Here is a 14,630-nt window from a genome sequence, read left to right as displayed (position 1 = left end):
GCCCTATGGACCTTGTAGTAGGAAATACTTACTCAAAACCATAAATAATAAATGCAAAGGGCTGCAAAAGAGAAGTGCTGGGTGCTGTTGGGGCATGTGGTGGATCTTGTGGAAGTAGAGCGATGGATTGGGAAATGGAACGATTAGGCTGAGGCCATAAAGAGAGCCAGCGTCAGGAGAAGATAAGTGTCTTCTGAGTGCAGAATGTTCAAGGAGCAAGGGCGCGGGGCGTCCACCATACTTCAGGAATTGTGACAGAAAGGCTGGAGAGCACAGATGAGTGGCAGAAGAAACTGCATGAAGAAGATTCCGCAGTGCAACTCCGCAGAAAACCTTCGGAGATGAACCCTGCTCCGCCTGGAGTCCTTGCGCGTCTGAACGGGTCCCAGGTCGGACTTGCTTAAGTAGAGCTCTTTTCCTGGGCTGCAGTTCCACGAGCAACGCTCACCGCAGCAACTCGAACTTCTAAGGGCAGGTAACCAGCGAGGGGTCACCCCGTGGGCTCCCGTCGGGACCTCAGAGTCGTACACGCACTCTCTTCCCAGACTGCCGAACCTACTAATACTGAAGGTGGGAACAGAATCCAGGTTTGAGTCGGTGCCACTCTTCGCAGTCTAGGGTCGTCAAGCGTCGTGACAAGGAAAAACTACACTCCCCACAACCCCTTGCGTCTCTGGCTCGCTGCGGTTGCTTATGGCCAATCGGGAGAGGCAGCTGTGGCGGGGGCCGAGGAGGGACATTTTAAAAGGGCCGGAGATTGCGGGCGTCAGTGGCCATGGCGGATACAGCGACTACTGCATCGGCGGCAGCGGCAAGTGCCGCTAGCGCCTCGACGGATGCACCTCCTTTCCAGCTGGGCAAACCCCGCTTCCAGCAGGTGAGGACCGGACTGTGGTCTGAGGGTTGGCGGGTGGCACAGGGAGGGCGAGCAAACTCCTCTCCTAAATCCCTCTTAGCCCTAGGGTCTCCGACCCGCGGCCACCCGGAGCCTGCAGCTACTGGATGGGAGACCTCGGCCACAGCCTCTCCTTTTCCATTGGTCAGTGGGGTGGGGCGAGGACTCCCACCTTGGCTCCCTATTGGCCTTTGGCGCCGTCGCTCTGCGGCTGCCAGCGCCCTCCAGCCTTTCCCTCCCGAGGCGCTCTGTGATTGGCCGCTGCCGGCCGCGGCTGGCGATGCAGGGCCCCCGGGTCCCAGCGGCTGCTGCAGGGTTGCTTTGGGCTGTGCAGCCGCCCACTCTAGGCGGAAAGTTCGAGTCCGGCTCTGGGTGAGAAGTTGCCGTGAGAGAGATACCTTCTAACTTTTACCCCCCAGTGCGGACTGACAGTCTTTCCGAGCTGCTGGAGGAAATTCCAGGCAGCATCCGTGCCCCGCGGTCACGCTCCATCCCAGCCCTCCATCCCAGCCGGGTCCACCGTGCCGCGATAGGTCAGGGCCATGAACTGAGGGCTGCCCGCGGCCCGGAGATCCTGGTCCCCTCCGGCGGTTGCTTCGCTGACGCAGCGAGTTTGCGGGCTGGTGCCTTGCTGGGGTTCGAGCGGAGACTTGCGGGCAGAGTCGGCTGCGGAGGAAACGCTGTGTCATTCGGGGCCGCGGGCCTCTGGGAGGGTCCAAGTGCCCGGGAGCCCCCTCCCCTGCAGCGACCTCCGCGGAGGGTCTCCGCACCCACGCTCTAGCGTCACCGAGCGCTCGGCCCTGTCCGAGCTTGGGTTCTCCGGGGCACGGTGACAGTGGTCCTTTTCTTCCGGGACCCCCGACAGGGCGTCGCTAACTCGTCCTTGTTCACGGAGACAGGGATCGAACCCGCAGCCCGGATATGAGACCGGGACTGGAGGCTGGGAGGGGCCGTTCCCACGCCGCGGGCCGCCGCATGTCCTCGGCCCTCGTTGCCGCCAGCGCCGAGGAAAAGGACTTTATTAGGAAAAGGGCAGAGACTTGGCTGAAGTAAACCTGGGCTTGCCTGGGGTGGGGGACAGCGGAGGCGGACAGAAAAGAAGTTTGCGGGAAGAAAGGAAATGTACAAAGGTCGGTGCGGTGGGGGTTTTTTTGTTCTGTTTTTGGTGGTGGTGGTGGTAGAGAAACTGGTTCCAGCAAGGTTATGCACTATGTTTCACTGATAAGGAGCTGTGCTCCTGAGCCTTCTGAGATGTTCTCATTGTTTTAAAAGAGGATTTTAATTCCTTTAAAAAGTAAACCATTTCAGTATGTAGGTGTTTGAGGCGAGACTGGAGTCTTCCTGCCAGTGTAGGGTGCCAACTAGGGCGAGACTGTCAGGGGTGCCTCTGCTTGGACTTGAGTGACCCTTCAATGGCTGTCCTTCTTTCAAGTCCTCCACGCATTCTACTCATCTGGCAAGGCTTAGTCAGGCGCACATCCTCTCCCACGCTGCTACTCCCCACTCCCACCGTGACATTATTCCCTGGTGAGACCAGGGCACTGACTCCTTCCTACCTACCTCTTTGGCCACCCCAAGTGGGACTTTATAGGTCAGCCTGCCCTATGGTCCTCTAATACTCCTCTGTGTGATTACTTGGTCTCAACCCTTTTGAGAGAAAGGGCTGATCTTTGCCCTTCCATTGTCTCCATATTACCCCGAGGCGGGGTTAGACATATAGTGTTGTGCTGAATAAAGATTAGTGGGGTGTTTTTTCTGGTACCTGTTCTGGAACATTAAGTTGCATAACACGTTTATCGAGAACTTCCAAGTGGACTAAGCCCTTTGCTGTGATCACCACTGGAGCCATAAATGCACATTTGAGACCACTCTGTTCCAGCAGTCATTGTTGGCATCGCTTTGGCACCGCCCTTGAGGGCAGTAAAAGTGTTCGTTGTATTTGCTTTTGAAGCGCTCCTCCTCGAGCATAGTGACCTGCATAAAGCACAGTGCATGTGATTCATCCGTGTTAAGGAATTTCTCTTCCCTGCAAATCCGTTTCTACCACACTACTCCCAGCTGTGCAAGCAGCCCAACCTGCCACCCAGTTGACTCCCAAGAAACCTGGAAGCTGTCTGTTTACTTCCCTGCCTCTCCCTCACCCTCTAAGTACAAGCAGAGGTCCAGTGTTCTCATCACTTAAGTAGCTCTCAAAAATCTACCAGTCTCCACTGCCAGATTCCTAGACCAAACCACCATCATCTGTCTCTGAGCTACTGCAGAAGCTTCCTAACAGGTCTCCCTGCTTCAACTCTGGCCCCCTTCCAATCCCTTCCTCTTCTGCATGGCAGAGTCCCAATGCAGGTCTGATGGGGTGACTCCCCGCCACACACACACACACACACACACTAAAACGCCCTCCAGTTGCTTCCTCTGCTTCTAAGCTGAAGACTTCACTTTTAAAGAGGCTTCAAAGATCTGCATGGCCCACCCCTGCTGACCTTTTATTTCTCGGAATTGAACTCCCACCCACCTTCTCAAACCCAATTTCTTCATACTGGCTGCTTTCAGCCCCTTGAACCCATAATCCAAGATCCATTCCCAGAACCTACACCAATCTCATCAATTTCTGCAAGAATGGGCGCCAAGGTCTTTATCCCCTGGAGTCACCCCAGAACCCTTTCTTTCACCCTCAAGGATCTCCCTGTGTGCGAGGACAGGGAAGCAAGGACACTGAGCAGTGTCAGAAGGTGGAGACAGATAGCTTGCCTCGGTGGTCTGGTCTAGCCAAGCATTTTACCAGCCTTTCTTGTGTAATGATTTATGTAATTTTCACAACAACCCTGTGAGACAGGTACACTTATTTTTTATGTTATTGGTGAGGAAACTGCAGTACACAAACAAATTAACTAACTTCCTAGGGAATCTGGCTCCAAGGTCCAACTTTGCTTGTTTATTGTTACCTTTTTTATTATGGGAGTTTCAAATATACGAAAGTGGAGACAGTCGTCAATGATTCCTGTGCACCTATCACTCAGCTTCATCAATTACGTCCCCACCTCCAACCAATGAATTACTTTTAGGCCAAACACAGACGTCCCAGCATTTCATTATACCTGCTAGTAAGGTATCTCTAAAAAAAATAAGGACTTTTTCATTAGTTTTTTTTTTTAATTTTAAATTTTGGAAAAATTTTAGGTTTACAGAAGTCCAGAAGATAACAGAATCCTGTATAACCCTCACCCAGTTTCCCCTAATATTATCAACTCATATTACCATGATACATTTGTCAAAACTAAGAAACCAACTTTGGAATATTACTGTTAACTACACTCCAGATTTTATTGGATTTCACTGTTTTTTACATAAAAAACATTTTTTTTTCTGTTTCAGGATCCCGCATTACATTTAGTTGTCATGTCTCCCTAGTCTCCTTTGGTCTGTGACAGTTTCTCGGACTTTCCTTGTTTTTGATGACTTTGACAGTTTTGAGAAATACTGGTCAGATGTTTTGTCGAATGTCCCTCAGTTTGGGTTTGTCTAGTGTCTTCCTCATAGTTAGACTGGGATTATGGGTTTTGGAGAAAGAATATCACAGAAGTAAAGTGCCTTCTTTTTCACACAGTGTCAGGTTTTTTGATTAGTTTTAACATATCCACAACACCATTAACACACCTAAAATAATTATTTTTTAATATCCTCAAACCAATCACTATTTGTCTTATTCTCTTTGAGCTGCTATAACAAAATACCATAGACTGGGTGACTTATAAACAACAGAAATTTCTAACAGTTCCAGAAGCTGGAGGTTCAAGAGCAAGGCGCTGCCAGATTTGGTGATAGCTTTCTGTTCATAGACAGCACCTCGTAGCTACATGACAGAAGGGCGGAGGGATCTTTCTGGGGTTTCTTTTATAAGGGCATTAACCCCATTCATGAGAGTCCCACCCTCATGACCTCATCACCTTCCACAGGCCCCACATCCTAATCCTACCACCTTGGGGGTTAGGGTTTCACTATATGACTTTTGCAGGGACATGTTCAGTCCGTTGTACTATTTGCATTTTTTTATTGTCACATCATTTTTTAGATAATCAGTTTGTTTCAATCAGGACCCCAGAAGGGCCACATATGAAATTTGACTAATACGTCTCTTTTGTCTCTTCTAATCTACTGGTTCTACTTCCCTCTTTTTTTTATTTGTTGAGGAAATTTGATGGTTTGTCTTTTAGAATTTCTCTCATTCTCGGTGTGGCTGAAGGCATCTCTGTGGTATCAAACATGTTTCTCTTTTCCCGTAAATTTGAAGGCCATGCTTTTAACCATCGCCCCATTACCTAGTAAAGGTGAAAAAGACAAGACAGCACCCAGGGAAGCTCTTTTCTTCCCTTCAGGTTTGACACCATTTTTGGCAAGTCGAGGCCCCAGAACAGGAAATAGACACAAATGCTTCTTCCCATTTGTGTTTCAGTCTATCCAGAAATAATTTTTTTAAACTTCCTTGCTCCTTCAGAAGTCTTACTTATCTGCTAAGATGACTTAGGGTATGAGAGTCCTGTGGGTATGTTAAGGTCTGAAATTAGCTGAGACTCAAAGTGACAGAGCAGGTAGGTTGCATAGGGCTCCCTCTGGGGTATGGGGAGCTTGCTGAGCAGGAAAATGCACTCTTCACCCCAAGTTGGAGAGTTTTTGTGTGGGCTGAGAGTCAGGATGCAGTGGGGAAAGTTTCTCATATAGTTTGCCTGAAATAAGTTCTAAAATGAAAATTGCCTTGCAGGTAGTTATGTGTTTTAATCTTTTACATCCTTAAGATAAGAGAGTGCCTGTTTCCCAGGGCTAGTCCTGGGGCTGGCTTATGCTATGGACAGGGTTAGTACCCTCTAGTCCAGTGGCTCTCAACCCGTGCTGCATATGACTCACCTGGGCAGGTTATTAAACAGATGCTGATGCCTGGAGCCCACCCCAGGCCAATAGAATTTGAATCTCTGGGTGTACAGCTGGTTTTTGCAGTACCCGGGTGATTCAGTGTGCAGCCTTGTCCAGGGCTACTGAGTTGGTCCCGCCTTTCTGCCTTTGGGCTACAGGTTCAGTGAGTATTTTATTCCTAATCCAGAAGAGCAGTATTTTAGAGGTCTGGGTACAGGAGGGCTGTCAGTTCCTTCTTAGACCATTGCCCTCAGCTACTGCTCCCAAGGCCCACTCTACCCTGGGAGTGGTGGAGGTGGGAAGGCAGTGTGTGCTGTAGGCCCCAGACCCTGCTGAGAATGAGCTGACTCACCTTTCTTGTGAAGGGAAAAGGAAGGAATCACTTGGCTGACTCATTCTTTAGGTAAAGAAAAAAGGAAGGAAAAACATCCACTGATTATCTGATTGGGTAAAGATGGGGGCTGAATTTTGGAGGGCAGGGTGAGGGGCGGGGAAGGCCATACATTTTAAACTATTGAGAAAATAAAAATCAATTGGACTGAGAAAGTTGAAACCTTCCCTGCCATTCATCAAGCTGAGAGGACAGGCACATAAAGCAGCTCTAAAGAAAAAGGGTTTTTCACAGGGACTAGCTGCAGCTAGAAAGTGTCCTAATAACCTCCTTCTTTGAGTCACTACTCTTTCGTACTTACTGAGAAATTGCATTCTCTTTTATAAGGGCACTAATGCCATTCATGAGGGCTGTACCCTCATATCTAATTGCCTCCCAAAGGCCCCGCCTCTAAATGCCATCACCTTGGACATTAGGATTTAACATATAAATTTGAGGGGGACACACATATTCTGTCTATAGTAATAACTACAATATAGTTACTATATTTAGGAAATTTAATATGGATATAATACTTTTATTAATCTATGACCCACATTCTAGTTTTGTCAATTGTCTCAATTAATGACCTTGAGAATGTTTTTCCCCTCCAGTCCAGGATTCAGTCCAGAATCATGCAATGCATTTAGTTGTCTCTTAATTTCCTTTAATGTGGACCAGTTAGTTCCTCAGTCTTTCTTTGTCTTTAGACATTGACATATTTGATGAATAAGGCAGATTATTTTATGGAATGTCCTCAATCTGGGTTTGTGTAATGTTTCTTCATAATTAGATTCAGTCATTCCAGAATACTACGTGAGTGATATTGTGAACTTCTCAGGATATCACATACGGAGGCGCACAAAGTCCATCTGCCTCTCATTGGTCCTTTTAACATGTCCCCATCATTTCGGGGGTTGGCACTTCATTACTTTCTGGCACAACAGAATGTATCAGTCTCATCTTGTACCTTTCCTGCCCCAGCCCTGGAACTGGCTATTTCTCTAAGGAGCACTGATTCATTTTAGTGGACCAGGATCTGGATGTCATTTTGTCTCTTTGCTCTCCATTTACTATCCATCTGGCTCTGTTTACCTCCTTGTCTATTAATTGGAATTATCCTCTTTATATGCATTTCACAACATCATAAGCATTTTCCATGTCATAAATGTTGTCTGAAAACATGATTTTAAATGGCTACATAGTGTTCACTCATATGAAGGGACTATCATTTGTTTAACCATCCACCTTTAGAAATAATGCAGCAGTGAGCATCCTCAGCATGTTCCTCTGACCACACCTCTGAATGTCTCTGATTGTTTCCTTAGACTTAGATGTGAAATTTTGCCAAGACAACAGTGTGAGCATCGTGGTTTAGGCCATTTGAGTTATAAGAGGTTAGAAAAGCAACTGTTTTTGTTAGGAATGGTTCTGAAGCTTGATCTGGTCCGTGAAAGGCAGCAACTCCAAGAGGGTGGAAGTAGGGGGTGGAGAGGCTGCTCCTGGCAGGGAGTGTGTCACAGTGAGCAGAGAGATGGAGGCGGTATGGGGATTGGTGGGTGCAGGGGACTTCGAGGTGATTTGGGGCCTGTTTCAGGGTCTTTATTGGGGAGAGAAAGGAGCAGAAGTTGGCCTCAGCATCTGGTGGCCTAGTGAGCAAAGGAAGGGAGTGTGGAGGCTTCTGTTTCCTCCGCTGTGCAGAGGACTGCGCTTGGAGAGTTGTGGGGCTCCAGGGAGCATTTGGGGCAGCGCCTGGGGGTGTAGTGAGGCATGAACCCCCAGCATTTGCAGCTTTTCCCTTTGTCCCCTAGCTTGGCACCCTCTCTCCACCTCTTGAGCTTGGCTCTGCCAAGCTGGCTCCGTCTCTAGGGCAGAGGGCCCAGCAGCGGGGTTGCTCGGTTCCCTTTCATTGTTCTCTAGTGCTTGTGGCCTGCTTTGCACAAAGCCCTTCTTTTCCAGGGCCCCTGCTCTGGGATAAGGCCGGGAAAAGGCAAGCTCCTCGTTCTGAGCCTCACAGCAGCTCCAGGGCTATGGGTGAAGGGGGGCCTGAGGGCTGCAAGCTGGGTTCTCTGGTGCTTAAGCTCTGCCTATGGGGAGCTTGACCTTGGAGAAGGACCCTCCCTCACTCAAGAGGTCCTAAGAGAGGCAAGGAGGCTGTGCTGGTCAGGGAAGACTGGAAGAGGGTGGGTGACCAGACCTCACTTCCAGCCTATGTGCTTAGTGGTGGTTGGGAGCTGCCAAAAGACTTGGAGTAGATCTCAGGGCACTGGGGAAAAAGGGAGGAAAATGAGAAGCACCTTGAAGAGAGGTTGGACAGTCACTGAGTGTCTTAATGATCTTTCTGATTTGACATTAGAAAGCCCTCAGACCTGGGAGAGCGGCCCTCAGGTCACTGAGCAGTGAGGCCTCTTTGGTATTCATCACCCACGTGGGGAGTCCTGGGGACCTTGGGACCCCAACAGTAGGGGTGAGGGGTGCGGTGGGGTTCCCCAGTGGCTGGAGGATGATCTACGGCAGCTGATCTACTCTTCTGTCCTACCCCTTTCTCTAGACATCCTTCTATGGCCGCTTCCGGCACTTCTTGGATATCATTGACCCTCGCACGCTCTTTGTCACTGAGGTAAGTCATGGCTGTCACTCTCGTGGAGAACTCTTGTCCTTTAGACTGTCACTTTAGAAGATCTGTGGGTCTTCTCTGTATATCGTACACATTATCTCATTTCATTTAGATCTCACAACATGCTTTCAAGATAGATATTATCATCATCATTTTAAACTTTAGTAAAATTATTGCCAACTATATGAATTACACGCTCATTACAAAAGTTCAAACAGTACAGATATGATTAAGTAGAACAAAAAAGTATCCTTTATACAATCTTCTTACCCAGTTTCTTTCTCTCATGGGTAATTATGGTATAATTTACTTTTTATATGTGAACTATTCTATGAATTTTGACAGACACATTCAGCCATGAACCCACCACCACAGCAACAATGCAGAGCGTTTCCATCACCCTAAAATGTTTCCTCATGCCCATTTGTGGCGAATCTCCCCTACCCAGCCTCAGCAAACTCTTACCTGTTTTCTGTCCCTCCTGCCTCGCTATTTCTAGAATGTCATGTAAATGGAATTCTGTAGGGTGGAGCCTGCTGTGCCCGGCTTCTTTCCTTTAGCATAATGCTTTTGAGATTCATCTGTGTCATTTCATGTATTGGTACTGCATCCTTTCTTGTTGCTGAGTACTATTCCATTGAAAGGATGTTCCAGAATTCGTTTATCCATCTACTTGTTGATGACCACCTGGGCTGTTTCCATTTTTTTGGCTATTATAAATAAAATCACTACTAGCATTCTTTGTGTGGACATATGCTTTCATTTCTCTTGAGTGAATAACTGGAAACGGGATCACCAGCTCATATGGTAAGTGTGGTAAGTACATTTAACTTCATGGGAAACTACCTTACCTGCTCCTCTGGGCCAGACTGTCGTTCAGAGTGGCTCCATGTTTTACATTCCTATCCACAGTGTTTCAGTTGTTCCATATCCTCACCAACACCTGGTATTGTCAAATTTAAATGTATTAAGTGTATTTCAGCCGTCCCAAGAAGTGTGTCTTTATAGCCTTTGTATATGTATTTACAAATGTGTGTAGGAGTGCATGCACATATAAAATAGCAAAGATTTATTAAGCAGTTTCTGTGAGCCAGGCAGTGTTGTAAGCATTTTACATGCATCAGCTCATCAGATTAACTCAAAGCAACCCATGAGGTAGATACTATTACAAGTTCCATTTTGCAGATGAGGAAACAGACAGACAGAAGTTAAGTCTCATGCACATGGTGCTGGCCAGTGATGGAGCCAGGGTATGAACCCAGGTAAGCTTGTCTCCAGAACCCTTATTTTTAGCCAGTTTGTGTTCCCGTTCAGGTAACGAGTTTAGAGAATTCTTCCAAGATTACTCAGCTGGCAGAGTTCCCACCCTGGGCCCTGGCTATATACCTTGAGGCAAGTCACTGAGCCTCTGAGTCGGCTTTCTGAAATGACATCTTCTCTGTGCTGAGCACTGCCTTCAGTCAGCTCTGGAGTTGATCAGCCCTGGGAGAGAAAAACCATGGTGGACAGAAGCATAAGGCCCGCTGGGCACCTGGGCCTAGAGGCATCACCATTGTGCCTGGAGGAGCAGCCCAGTAACATGAAATGTGGAAATTAACCTGATATGTGGTTTCTTACTGCATCTCAGCAAGGACAGAGGGCTCGAGTATTTTTCTGGCAGCCTCTACCTGTCCTTCTGGGCCCACTGCTTCTTAAGGGCAAGGCTGTTGTTCTCAGTTCTGTCTGGATTCTCCTAAGGAGTTGTCAATTGGATCACATAAAAATTTGGAAGAGCATCAAACTAGAGAGACTCCTTACCTAGCCTAGATTATGTGTCTTTCTAGAAAGTTACAAAATGGTACAGAACTAGATACAGTTGCAACATAAATCCCGATGTAAATGCTACCTGCTTGGTGGAGGAGTCCACAGAGGCCAGTGCTTAACTCAAAGGACGAAGGTGCAGATGGCAGACTTTGAGGCATGTCGAGAGATGACAGAGGGAGATTTGGGAGATTGGGAAGTATTTCAGCACTCCTCAGGTTACCCTGAGCTGGCAGGGGCTTTGGGGATGGATGGGCGGCTACAGGGCAGCATACTACCTGTGCCAAGGGGCTCACACCCTTCCTCCTCTCCAGTCCGACCTCTTCTCATTCCCAGACCACTTCGTTTTATTACAGTCCTCTTGTACCACACATTTCTTCTTCAACTCTTGCACTTTGAAAGGCCCCAGCATTCTTGTATATCACTGAGCCATCGGGTCTAAATAACATCACTAAATACAAAAATCTCACACTTTACTAATAATTGAAATGTTAAAGCAACTTAACTATTTACTAACTAGAAAATCAAACCAATGTAACAGTTTTAGAGTATTTTTCAGATTTCATCTGTTCCCTCCCTAATCAAAGATTATGGTAGACTTCCCAGAAAGATCTTCACCTCCCCTCGCTAGGCCCCCCTTCCCCCACCACCTACACCCTCAGTCAGGGGCCCATTTCTAACACTGCTTCCTGGCCTTTTGGAAAATTTCTGCCCACAGAAGATCTAGGCCCTAAAAGTTCTGCAAGAGCCATGAGTGGGGCCTTTAGGCTTTCACTAGTTCTTGTCCAGGCAGGTTGCTTAGCAAGGCAATCTGCATGGACATAATGAGAAATTAGAGGCACTGAGAGGAAAAGGTCTCACACTTGAGCCCCTCCCCCAGAACTGTGGCGCTACTAGGAGGGCCAGCCCCCAACTTCGGCTGGGCTCATAGACCGGGGCTTCTTCTATGGAACACTGTTTCTCTCCCAGGGCCCTTGGCTGGTGTCCTGGAAGGCAGTGTGGGGTGGTGGCTGCCCAGTCAGAGGACGGACCCGTCTGTCTGTGAGGGTGGGAGGATGGTGGAGGACGTGAGTGAGTGGCTCTGGAAACCAGAGTTTCCCGGAGGTTGAAAGATCCTGGGCAGCTCGAGCCATCTGGTGACCCAGTCCTGAGGGGCAGTAGCTGAGTCGATGGTAGATTCATCCTGAAAGGGTTTTGCAGCTACTTGTTTGCAATTTATAACTGACCAAACTTTAAAAAGGTTCCAACCCTTGTATGTGTAATGAGGCGGAGGAAATTTTTTCACCACAATTTCTCTTAGGAAGAAGGCTGTCTTTGTTCTGTGAAGATCTTGAGTCAGGCTTCAAAGGAGGAGGTTGGTCTGCTTGACAGAAGGGGAAGAATTGTGCTTTGATCCTAAAGAAGAGAGGAGGGAGAAGGAAGAAGAGGGAAAAATAATGGGAGGTAGACAAGTAACTCGGTGAGCCGAAAGGCTGGTACCTGGGGGCTCTTTTGAGATGGGTCATGCCTACAACGCTTGTGAAAGTCATTGACATGCTGCACTATTATCCTCTCCACCATCATTCCTGGGAAGTTGTCAGCAGTCTGCCTGGTTTATGAAATCTCTGCAAGAGTAGATTATTTGTGGTGGGGAAGAGCGGGGGGGGCGGGCGGGAGATATTGAGGGGCTATGAGTCTCTGTCAGGGTGTAATTATCTCTGGGAATGAATGGTTGACAGATTATTACCCTGAAGGGTGTAGAAAACTAACTGAAATAGTGTTAATGACACCATCTCAATACTAGTACTGGTGTAGTAATCTAAAACTATTTGGCTATATTATAGGATAGAATAAATAATTATACTGATGTTGGGAATTGGAGTTCTCACCGTGGGAGTAGGGAGATAACAGATATAGGGAGTGGGGGAAAAGACAAAGCACCATGTCATGTGTATTTGTATTGGGAGTATCAATATGAACTCGTAATTCACACACACGTATGTGCGTATTTCCCAATTTCCTGGCTCTGTTCACTGAAAATGCCCAGAAGCAATGATACCCAGTAACGATGTAGCACTATCCACTAAAAGGAATCAGGGCTTCTTGGAGGATGGCCAGCGCCACATCTGGGGCAAGGAGAGTTGCTACAGAAAGCAAGAAAGTGCTCAGAGAATGATAGAGACACAGGAACTGGCTTGAAGGGAAACCCACTGGCCACATTTGGGACAATTTAAGCATTAAGAAGAATAAAAGCAATGGGTTATAACACATTGAGTAATAATAATAATAATATCAACAAGTCCATAGTAATGCGAAAAATATGGGAGGGGGAAGCTCTTCTTCATTGAAGAATGTCAGCTTAATAAGTGTAGGAGGAAATAACCATTGTGAATCCTCAATGAAACCACTGGTTCCAACCAAGATCATGAATGGATGCTATTTCCATAGAGTAAAAGTTTGTTGGGAAACAGGATATTCATATGCTCTCAAACCAGTAGCCCCTTGAAGATTACTTAGCAATTACAAAGGAGTAAAAATATCTTTACAATGAAGAGCTTAGAGGACATCCCTTTAACCAGGTGACCAAACTTACAGTGAAAAAACTGACATGTGCCTTCTGATGTAATATGATTCTGGTATTAATCCCTAAATATAGGAAAATACATGAAAGTCTAAAGAAGAAAATATAAAAACTGCTCATTATCCCACTGTTAGCATTTTGGTTTATGTCTATGTACAAAATTAGGATGTTTATATAATATGTATACATATGTATATATGTATCTCTGTCTATAGATATAATAGAATCATATGCTATATATATATATGCATAACAAATGTGCACATGATATACTTTTTTCCATGTACCATATCATTTGTCATTAAATGTTTCAAAATGTGTTTAATAACTGCATAGTAATCTACTGTGTGGTTATTCTGTAACTTCTTTAATCATTTTCTCTACTGTTGACCATTTGGGTGGTATCAAGTCTTTTGCCATTATAAATAATATTGCAGTAAATATCCTTGTACATAAATCTTCTCATCTTTCTCTTTATTTCCTTTGGATAAACTCCTAGAAGTGGAATTTCTGCATGAAAGGCATTTTAAGGCCTTTGAATGTATTGCCAAATTGTCCTGCAAATTGTACCAACCTGTAGTGAGATTATATCAGTTTATACTCTCAATAGCAGTGAGTGAGGGTGTCCATTTAAATGCATTCTAGACAGCATCAGATATTCTAATTTTAAAAATCTTTAATGGAATTTTAAATAAAAAATACCCAAATGTCAGTACATTTCAAGTTCTTGCCCATCTGCACACATTTTTGGCATACTTATTACATTGAACATAGACTTTTTGTTTGCATTTTTTCATCATTTCCAAGTCTTTATAATTTTTAAAGGCAAGTCTTATAGTATAAATAACCATTACTGTTAGACTTTTAGGTATGACAGATAGATTGTTTCCTGTCTTTGTGTTCCCACAAAAAGCAGTCTCAGGCATATCTCTTTTCACTTCTGCTAAATTTATTTTTTTAGAATAAATTCCCAAGAGTAGAGTATCCAGGCTGGAGGCCATGATTGTTTTTATAGTTCTTGGGATAGCTGGACAAGTTTATTTTCTAAAGGGTATATATACATACCACCTATCAGGAGCCAGAATTATATTGGTTTACCCTACATAGGCCTCCTGAAGGTGATCAGAAGTGAGCCACAGGGAAATCAGAGCCTCTCCCTATGTGTGCCTGGTTTCCTCTTCCCTTAGGCCTCCCAGAGGGTGGCTCGCGGCTGGTGGGAGCCAAAGGCCAATGTCAGCACAGATAGCCCTGTGTGTCCTTGGTCTTCTGGGAGGGAACAAGAAGGGGCGGGGCATAGGAAGACACAGGGAAGGCAAAAGGAAGGCTTGGGACTCTGCACACACATAAATCATTAACTTTGGCCCCCAAGTCCCACTGCCTGGGGGCCATAATAGGAATGGATCAGCCACATTGAGACAAAGTAAGAATGCCCAGCCCTGCACTTGGCAGATGCAAGACTGGCCCAGGTGAAAGCAATCAGATA

General features: G+C 46.3%; 1 protein-coding gene across 7 annotated transcripts in view; it reads left to right on the top strand.

Annotated features, from left to right (window-relative positions):
* Positions 1–208: 208 nt before the first annotated feature.
* Positions 209–14,630, top strand: part of SFXN5 (sideroflexin 5) — a 106,986-nt gene continuing 92,564 nt past the window's right edge. For 2 of the 7 annotated variants that reach the window (XM_039852556.1, XM_039852557.1), the window contains exons 1-2: positions 214–877; positions 8,722–8,790. In XM_039852556.1, the coding sequence (XP_039708490.1) occupies positions 776–877; positions 8,722–8,790 (171 nt within the window). In that variant the 5' untranslated portion in view covers positions 214–775. The other 5 variants (XM_039852561.1, XM_039852559.1, XM_039852554.1 and 2 more) reach the window with 5 other exon arrangements.

This window comes from Pteropus medius, unplaced genomic scaffold (assembly GCF_902729225.1).
Source record: "Pteropus medius unplaced genomic scaffold, Ma_sr-lr_union100, whole genome shotgun sequence".
Taxonomy (NCBI): domain Eukaryota; kingdom Metazoa; phylum Chordata; class Mammalia; order Chiroptera; family Pteropodidae; genus Pteropus; species Pteropus medius.
The sequence above is the reverse complement of the archived record's forward strand: the minus strand, read 5'-3'. Positions and strand labels throughout refer to the sequence as shown.